At 37.2% G+C, this 10,222-nt stretch overlaps 1 protein-coding gene across 5 annotated transcripts in view; it reads right to left on the reverse strand.

The window, feature by feature from the left end:
- Window positions 1-10,222, reverse strand: part of LOC111637267 (mucosa-associated lymphoid tissue lymphoma translocation protein 1-like) — a 56,159-nt gene that overhangs the window by 42,777 nt on the left and 3,160 nt on the right. For all 5 annotated transcript variants that reach the window (XR_002758668.1, XM_023382724.1, XM_023382722.1 and 2 more), the window contains exon 2: window positions 7,877-8,037. Coding sequence is in view for 4 of the 5 variants with exons in the window: in XM_023382724.1 (XP_023238492.1) it covers window positions 7,877-8,037 (161 nt within the window). In the remaining variant the exon portion in view is untranslated. The remainder of the gene's footprint in view (window positions 1-7,876; window positions 8,038-10,222) is intronic.

Raw genomic sequence — 10,222 nt, forward strand, 5'->3', positions numbered from 1 at the left:
GTCTCTTTGATCTTTCAGTATATTTAACATTATTTATTATTATTTTTTTTATTGCTTTAGTCTATTTTTGGTTTTACATGTACTTGTACTCTTTTCATTTATTTAGTTTTGGTCTGCACTTGCGTTTTGAGCCACTTTGTTTTCACATTGGCTTGGCATGATGGACTGTGGCCCCCAGGGTTTGCCCACGAGGCTGTTAAGGTGACCTAGGGATTATATTGCTTCCAACAGTAATGGAAGACTAGGTACTGATATGCATGCAAAGTATATTATTGAGCAGTTCCAGTGTGTTATTGATTTAGCCTGTTCTTGCAAGACCTTCAACTCGTCAGGCGCATTAGATAGTAAGTTTGGGCCCTTAGTCATTAAAGGGGATTTTGAGGTGGTGCTGACTTCTCAGTCAGCCAGAGCAGAGGCTTCTTTTAAGGCACTTGCAGAGGAGGTTCACAGTGTTAGATGCATTTGTCCTGTAGATTGCTCATCCACAGGACAAATGTGTGATTCTGGACAGCCCTTTAGTTACAGCAATGCTGTCAGGCATTTGGGTAAGCTGTGCCACACGGATTTGTCCTGTGGATGAGCAAGTGTGTGATTCTGGACAGCCCTTTAGTTACAGCAATGCTGTCAGGCATTTGGGTAAGCTGTGCCACACGGATTTGTCCTGTGGATGAGCAAGTGTGTGATTCTGGACAGCCCTTTAGTTACAGCAATGCTGTCAGGCATTTGGGTAAGCTGTGCCACACGGATTTGTCCTGTGGATGAGCAAGTGTGTGATTCTGGACAGCCCTTTAGTTACAGCAATGCTGTCAGGCATTTGGGTAAGCTGTGCCACACGGATTTGTCCTGTGGATGAGCAAGTGTGTGATTCTGGACAGCCCTTTAGTTACAGCAATGCTGTCAGGCATTTGGGTAAGCTGGGCCTCCTAGTAAGCTGTGCCACACAGTTCTTGTTTATGGGGATTCAGATTCATGTGACTCCAAGGCTTACTGCAAGCTGCTCACTGGCAGCATTAGTCCACATCAGCTCAAGATCGGTGTGCAATGTATCCGCAGGATTCAAAAAGGTGGGGTTGCTATTGACCTCAGTTGTAAGGGGGACATGGAGGTTCTCCAGCGTGCGGTCGCTGGAGTTGCCAGCCTGTGTGCTGCTGGTCCAAAGAAACATCTTCTGCTGGTGAGGATCAGTTCTGTTCCGAAAGATGTGGCAAAGGAACATTTACTTGAAGCAATTTATGAACAAAACGTGGTTATTGCAGACTTATACAGTTATGAGGAATTTATGGGAAAGACCAGGGTCTGTTTCCCTATTGGCCAATGAAGCTCACAGCACATTGTTTGGGTCATTGAAGTGACCCCTGACATCAGAAATCTTCTCATTAAAGAAGAGCGAATCAACCTACAGTGGACATGATGCAGCATTGCACATTTTGTGCCATCAAACCAATGCTTTAAATGTCTAATTTGGACATTATGCAAAGGATTGCAAGTCCAAATCTAAGGTGTGTAGCTAGTGTGGCAATAATCATTCGTATAAAGATTGCAAAAAGTCTGAGATGCTAACCTGTGTTAACTGTGTCAGAGAGAAGCAGAGTAATCATAGGCACAATGCTTTGGATAAGGAGTGCTCCATTCAAATAAGAATGAAAGCTCAAGTTACCTCAAGGATTGACTATGAATTATAACACACATTCAGATATTGGTTGTCAGGGCTCAAAAATCCGCTTTGTGCAGGTCAACTTACAAAGAGCCATTGCCACCAATTCACAACTCTGTCAAAAACTCAAGAATTATGATATAGGTTTGGTTCAAGAGCCTTACAATGTTAATGACAGAGTTGCTTGTTTCCAAGTAAGAGATAACAGTATCCAACATGACAGTGGGCAGCCTTGACCTGCAGATATAGTGGTGAACTTACAGCTAACTGTGGTTCCTCATCCCAGTCTTTACTCTAGCAATTTAGTCTGTATTGAAATTGTCTTTCCATGCTTCAGGGTTATTGTTTTTAATGTGTATTCATCAGGTGAGTCTAGATTATCTGACATGCTACAACAACTCTCAGATGTTCTGGAGCACTTTAGGTAGGCCCAGTTCCTAATTGTGGAAGATTTCAATGCACACTCTCCCACATGGGGGTGGGGAGCGCAAGGACAGGCAAGGAGATGCCATGGAAGCTTTGGTGGCAGCTCATCATCTTTTGGTGACATGCTCATCATCAATGACCCAGATTCGCAACCTACTTTCAACAGTGCAAATGGGGTCTCCTGGGTAGACCTCACCATCTGTTCAAAGGGATTAAACCTCTTTTTAAAGAATTGGCAAATGGGCATGATGGACAGTCTATCCGACCATGGATATTTGACATTTGAACTTCACTATACTGATTACTATTGGGAACAAGACTTAGTCACTTTACGCCCTTCAATACAAGGTTTGTGGACTGGTGTTGGTTTGAGGACCTCATACAAGAATGCCACCTTCTCCCCATGCATGATTGCTCACGAATACAGGCCATGAAGTGCATTGAAAACGTTATTAAGAATATCAATGCAGCATGCCATGAGACCATCCCCAGAAAGAAAAGCAGAGTAAGGGCCCGATGCCAGCCTATCATTCCGTGGTGGAATGATAGGCTGGCATCAATGTAAAGATCTAACAACTGACTGTGAAAGAATTATCAGCACTGTAGGGGTGAACAAAGAGAGGAGCTTTGCTGGATATACCTCGAGTATCAACAAGGATACAAACATGAAATAAAGAAAACAAAGTTGGAGTCTTGGCAGGCTTTCTGCTCCAAGGTAGGAAGAGACCCCTGGAGCTTTATATACAAACTGAGTGTCAACAAGCTAAAGACACCAAATCTTATCAGCAATGAGGACAAGGGAACCATTGGTGATGACCTCCAACTTACTGTAGACAGATTATTTGATGCCTTTTGCCCTCATGATTCTAACGATGAGGATACTCCTGAACAGGCCCATATTAGAACCCTCACTCATTATGAGAACCTCTCAGGGAATGACCCGCTCTTTTCCTTTATGAAGTTCAAGACAGTATTGCCAGCATGCCAAGGAAGAAGACTACTGGGTCAGATCAAATAAATGCAGACCTCATTCAGGCGATCTGGAGACTTCGGCCAGACCTTCTTATGACAATTTGCAACACCTGTTTGCAGAATAGCATTTTCCCAAAACCTTGGAAATGTGCTCAGCTTGTTATCATTCCAAAAAAGCACAGTGTACCACTCACAATCAACAATATGCGCAATATCTCTCTCTTATCAATGTTAGGTAAAGTCTTAGACAAGCTGTTATTCAATAGACTTTACTGGTTCTGGGAGTCGCGGAGGCTTTTTCATGATTCCCAGTATGGTTTTAGGCAGCAAAGAGGAACTATAGATGCCCTCATAGATCTCAAGGCACACATCAGAAACTACTCACTGAAAATGTCTATGTGTTTGGGCTTAGCCTGAATTTGAAAAATGCTTTCAATTCAGCATGGTGGCCACTGATTTTGCAGAGGCTAAGTGAGATTGAATGCCCTAAAAACCTCTTCAGTCTGGTTAAAGACTACCTTAGGGACAGAAAGGATCTCATTAGAATTGGGCAGCAGTTTTTCTTGAACAAACTATAGCAGGAGTGTCCACAGGGTTCCGTCTGTGGCGTGTTGTTCTGGATTATTATTTTTGACAACTTTCTTTGCCTTGACTTTGGCCATCAGTGCCAAATTTTTGCATATGCTGATGATGCCTTTCTCATCTTTCCTGCTAATTCTAGACGAATGATTGAAAATGTTGCCAGTGATATTTTGATGAGAGTTAATGAATGGGGCATCAACAATAAACTAATATTCAATGCAACTAAGACGAATGGTATTGTATTTTCTATCTCTAGATCGGCAAGTCTCTACAAGCATGTACCATGTGTTTGCTTTGGGAACACTGCCATCAAAATAGAACAGCAAATTACATTTCTTGACGTGATCTTCGATCATAGACTTACTTGGAAGAGTCACAATGCCCACATCACAAACAGGACTAACATCATTTTTAATAACCTTTTATGTGTTGCCAGGAACAGCTGAGGACTTGTGCATGAGGCTATAAATGCCATATATGATTGTGTGTTTGTGCCTATTATGAGTTATGTGCATCTGCTGTGTGGGGTGAGGTGGCACTCCACTCTCACAATCACCGTAAACTCAGAACAGCTCAACACTTTGCGCATGACCAGATTCTATATTACAGTTTCAAATGCTGTGTTTCCCGTTTTAGCAGGAAAACTTCCTATCCTTCAGCAGATTCAATATAGCACTGGCAGACTTTTCCTCACACAAGGTAAATGTATTACTATCACAGATTACTCGCTCGATGATTCTTGTTATGAGGTTAGTAGATACTTTGCTGAATTGCCACACACTGCTTTCAGAAGAGGGCTTGGATCTTGTGATTGCACATCTGTTATAGAGGTCTACACAGACGGGTCAAAGACCAAACAAGGCATCGCCAGCACTTTTGCAGTATATATCAGCAATAAAGAAACACACCATGACGTCTTTCTCTTGCACCTGGAATGCTCAGTGTTCCAGGCGGAGATGTTTGCCGTTTTCAAAGCAATTGACTTTTGTAACACAAACTTTTACAGCTGTGACATTTCTGTCTTCACTGACAGCTATGCTACTGTTCAGGTGTTGACAAACAAAGACAGCCTTCACCCTATCACAAGGGATATCTTCAAGGGTTAGCTGATCAGTCCAGCAACAAGTACATCATCAACTGGATCAGGGGACACTGTGGCACTCTGGGTAATGAACGTGCTGACGCATTGGCTCGTGCAGCAAGTTTGCTAACAGGCATCAATTTATTGTATGTCCAGTTTCCAACTTCCAGAATTAAACAACTTTTATGGCATCATTGCATCACAGAGTGGCAAAGGAAATGGGATTGTTTACCACAACAACATATCTCCTGTCTATTTATTCCAGACATTGCAAGATACCTTACATGGAAATGGTTTCATCCACAACACCAGATCTCACAGATGATAACTAAACATGGACGATTTATGTATACTTGAACCGTTTTCATCACAGTGACATGAATTGCTGCCCAATATGCAATGCGCAGGATGGGGTGAGACATTATCTTCTGTCTTCCCCAATGTTGGAAGATATCAGGTGCATGCTTAAACTGCAAATGGAAGAGGACAACCATAACTGACCATGTGAATTTGAATTACTAATATCCAGCAAAAGTTACTTTGATCTTTTTAACATCTTGACCAAACTTTACATCAATAGGACTCTAATACACTAATACTATGTTTGCACACAATCCACGACTCACTTCGATCTTGATTTACCTACAATCTGGATTGTGACTGTCGCTAGTCAAACGTCGTGCTGTTCACACAGGCAGTCTGCTTGAGAAGAACCTGGCTATTACACGTAATCATAAAACTGACGTAACTACGCGGTAAGTCACAAACACCAACAAACAAAATGGAAGTTTTGGTTAGAAATAAATACTTTTTCTTGCCATACATCTAATAATAGACAGATGTCATCGTCTCTCCAGATGTCTTTTTTATTTCTCTGTCAATAGCCCGACATGTGTTCCGCAGCCATCTTGTATTTTCTTGCACGCGTGGGATTGTGGGATCTCTCTTATGACTGGATCAAGTTTCGAGAACTCTCTCCAGTCAATCGCGATTGAACCTCATTTCAGTCGAGATTGAAACGGTTGAGAGCGTTCACACCACAGAACAGTCTCCAACCTTAGTCACAATCTAGATCGAAATGCTCGGTGCAAACGGGGTATAAGTATGGTACATCCTATTTTTATCTTTTTTGTACATAAGCGATATTTTGCTTTGTTTTTATTTAATAGTTTTTTAATGTTGTTTTTTTACATTTGGCATGTGCCAACTGTGTAAACCATGTACATTCTTCCAACTGTGCCCAGCGGTGTTGGGTGAATAAAGAATAGTTTGTCTGTCTGTGTAAGCATTACCCTGTCTGTCTAGCCAAACAATTCATTGCATTCTTTTCCTTTTTGCTCCATCATGGGACCAAAGAAAGTTTCCAGAGCCAGCAGCCCTTCAAAGAAGAAGGCCAGGAACACAATTGAGTTGAAGAAAATCATTAAAAAATATGAATGGCACTAAGATTACTGAAATAGGCTGCATGTATGGGAAGTTGCCATCCAATAAGTTCTGGTCCACCAGTGCCAAGTGGTTCCATTCCCTGAACACTGAGGTCATGGGTTCATGCCTCGCCTGGACGGGCTGGCCATATGGTGTTTTCTGGGTTTCCTCCATGTCTGTAACGACTAAATAGGGGCCAGTTTCCCTTAAAAATACATCCCGGAAGGCAGATCATCCAAGTGTTGCTTTGCCATAACTTAACAAACAAACAAACAAAAATGTAATGAGGGCCTATTAAAATATAAAAAATACATGTCTATGACTTTGTTTTCAATATAAAGTGGATTCAAAATGGCAATATCAGTGCTTCCTGAAATGACTGAGCACACCTAACACTTTTAGCCTAGGGGTCAAAATTAAAAACAGCATAGCAGGTGTCTAATGGAAAATAGGCATAAAAATGAATAAAATACAAGAACAAAACAATCAATGGTGATTGGTTTGTTCTTGGATCACCTCTCTGTCCTCGACAGTGCAAGGATCATGTCTCAGATTTTCATAGAAAGTGATACAAACAATGATATTTTTTAGTAATAAGGACTATTAGTAACACAATTTGATGTAACAATGAACAAATAATGCATGTCGTGACACAATCTACTTGCAAATAAAACAAATGTGCCCGTGGTGTCGCTACCGCACCCACCACAATGAGACAGGTCATAACCTGTCACTTGTGAAATGTACACATATTTTGCAGAACATACAGCGCTTTGGCCAAGAGTGTAGCTGAATATTCGGTATTCAGCAAAATCACTATTCATGGCATCACTAATAAAGATATAATAAAGTCAAACAATTGCCAAATTATATTAGGCTATATTACTACTATTATTATTAATTAAATGCTAAATAATTTGCCTAATGCCTAACACCTGCATCCAGTGACAAATTACTTAGCATTTAATTAATAATAGTAATAGTAATATCACCCGATAAAATCTGGTAATCATTTGGATTTAATATATAACTATCAGGTTTGAATGTGAACATAAAAAATTGCAATTGTCGAGAAGTGAGATGAATATTGCACAGATCATATAAATTGAAGGAAAACTTAATTTATTACTTTTAACATTGCAGAAAATTGGAAAATAATTTTTGTACAAATGTTCTTCTCTAATGTGGAGAGAACCCTTAAAAAACATACTTAGATTAATCTTTTATTGTAGGCTTCAATCTACATCTAAATATGTATAAAATGAAACTGTCCTCAACTAGCAGTGATAATTAAAAATTTCTTCACATTCTTAGAAAACACCTAAAATGTAGTTAGAACTTAGTAATGACTAATTTTATATAGTGTATTATTTTCTGCACGTTGTTTTGAGGACAGTGATTATTGTTAAGAGGTTAAAAGTACGATTTTTAGTAGCCAGAGATTGGAAGTGAACACTGTTTGGAGATTGTGTTGATATATTTTTGTTCAAACAGAAATGTTCCTGAAAAAACGGGTCATTTAGAAGTGGCTGTTAATGGAGGTTCAATGGTATAAGGTTTTTTTTTTATAAATTATGCAATGTAATTTATAACAGTACACAAAAATTACAATTAAATTTTAGCTGCAATTGTTGTTTATTGATTTAATTTATAACAGATTCTTAAATTTTCCAGAATATGTTTTAAAAGATTTCATGGTTTTCATTATTAAGTAGTATAATTTTAAATATATTTACCATCTTTCTTTAGCATTAAAAGAGCCTCTTCAAGAGATATCTCTTCTAACCAAAATATGAAATCATCAATAGGAATATTTTCACAAAAATCTAAAACAGTTCTTGCAAAAAGCATATCTTCCTTGTATTCAAGTTTTTCAACATAATTATTAAATTTTTCCCTGAAATGAGAATTAATCAATTAATGAGTAAATGATCATCATTATATATCCTAGCAATAAAAAATATTTAGTTATAGTTAATGTTTAGCATTTATATGTAACAAAAGTTATATGAAAATTACATCCTTTCTAAATTTTCTGGTTTTCAAAATAAAAGTAGATGATAGTAATTGTTATACATGACAGTAAGTACAACTTTGTTAGTCCAACACCCTCTGAAAAGTAGTTGATAATCTGAAATTATCCAATGATAATCCAATATATTATTATTCTGTGCACATGTAGGTTTTGTAAATCATATGTGAACTGAAAAATAATTATTAGGATATATGCAAATGAATAATTATATATGATTATTTTGTGCATATGTTTTTTGGAAATCATGATTAATATCTTTGTTAATTATTTCTGCCATATTTTAGATTTTCTTACTTTTTTTTTAGCAAAGTGACAACACTTTCAAAAGGGTAAACAAATTATGGAAATATAATACCATGTTAAGTTATTGCAGAATTTTAGATAAATTACTTCTTATCTCATTGATGGTGAGCATGTCAGGAAGGAGGCCAGAGCAAAATGGCAGTAATGAAAGTTTTTGGAGTCAGTAATTTTTTTGTGTGTGTTTTCTAGTATTGCTATTGCAAATCTGTTTTCTGATTAAACAAAAATAAAAGCTCAAAATGTGCAAGTTGGGAAAATTGTTTTTAAATCCATTACTCTTTTATGAAATCTATTTTTTTATTTTTTTAAAATGCTTTTTAACTTGATTGTATCTATCATTGTTATTCTGACAATTAGGGTGTTTTTCATAATCCACTTAGATCCTTTTGCTCTGATATGCTATGCTTAAGTATTTAGACCATAAGATCAAAATATTTAAGCATAGCAACACATAAAAGCATCCTTTCTGTTAGCCATTATATTTTTTTATTCCTTCTCACCTAGAATGAAAAAGCAAAATGTATGTATAATCATCTGTTTTCTTGACTGCTTTATAATTAATCATCCTGGCTAGGTTTTAAAGACTGAAAACAGGAAAGTCATAGTAATGTCTGTTTTGGTTAATCACTATGCTTAGCAATGAAAGTATCATGCAAAAATACAATGAATAACAAAACAGACTTATTAATGTCTATCTTGTTATCCATTCTGTTAAAATTTGGTAAGATGTGAATGCTGAATGAAGGATTTTCCACCCCCCCCAGAATTATTGTCTCCCTTATACAAGCAAATGAAACCATATTTGTACATGCAACCCTTTGCAAGATACACAAAGCCTACATAGTTGTATAGGATAAATAGTTAAATGTGATAGACTTAGCAAAGCACACAACGCAACACAAATCCTAGACGTAGGCCAATTTTGGGATGCTGTATCTCACCAAGGTCACACACAGAGATATGGTTCCTTTAATTTTTGATCCTATGGATACAGTCTATAGCTCTGATAAGGTCCCAACTGTCTCATTCAGAAGTGTAATTGTAATGTATTACATATGCTTTCTCTGTTTTTTCTTTAATTTGCTAATTAGTTTTATTTGACCTTTTTTTCTGTTAAATCCCCAAATAAAAACCCTTTTCCCAAGAGTCCATACTGGAGTGAACGGTGTTCCCGTAGATACCGAAATCGGTTAATGTGTACCTAGTTAGTCGAAGATGGCGGCGCTTTGGTTAGGTTCAAGGACTTTAAACTACAAGGATAGCCAGATCCCGTATATTTGTTAGCATGACCTTGGATCTATGTGACGTCACAGCAAGCCCTCTACTTCAACATGACAGATCTTTCAAATAACAAAATACAATAAAATATTAAATCATTTCTTAATTAATTATTAAATTACTACTAAATGTAAACTACTGTAGAATTTTCGGATTTAATAAGTGTACTGTACGTCAATAAATTTACAAGTCTTTTGTGTAATATTTATTTAACAAATTAATGAGCTATATTTTTTAATATGTGATTATCTTACTTAACTTTTTAATTTTTTTTCGACAATCACCATTTTCAGAAGGCATTCTTTTCAATATTTTATAGTTTTCTTGTTTAAGATTTCTATAATTAATTCTTATTATAGTTCTTAATTTACAAAAATCTTTTATTAAAGTAAAAGGTAAAACTGTTTCCACTGACTAATTCTGTACAACTCCGGGGCCTTTTTTATACGATTCATCGTGATATATT

Source organism: Centruroides sculpturatus, unplaced genomic scaffold, assembly GCF_000671375.1.
Source record: "Centruroides sculpturatus isolate CEXI.00-Female unplaced genomic scaffold, Cexi_2.0 scaffold1121, whole genome shotgun sequence".
NCBI lineage: Eukaryota > Metazoa > Arthropoda > Arachnida > Scorpiones > Buthidae > Centruroides > Centruroides sculpturatus.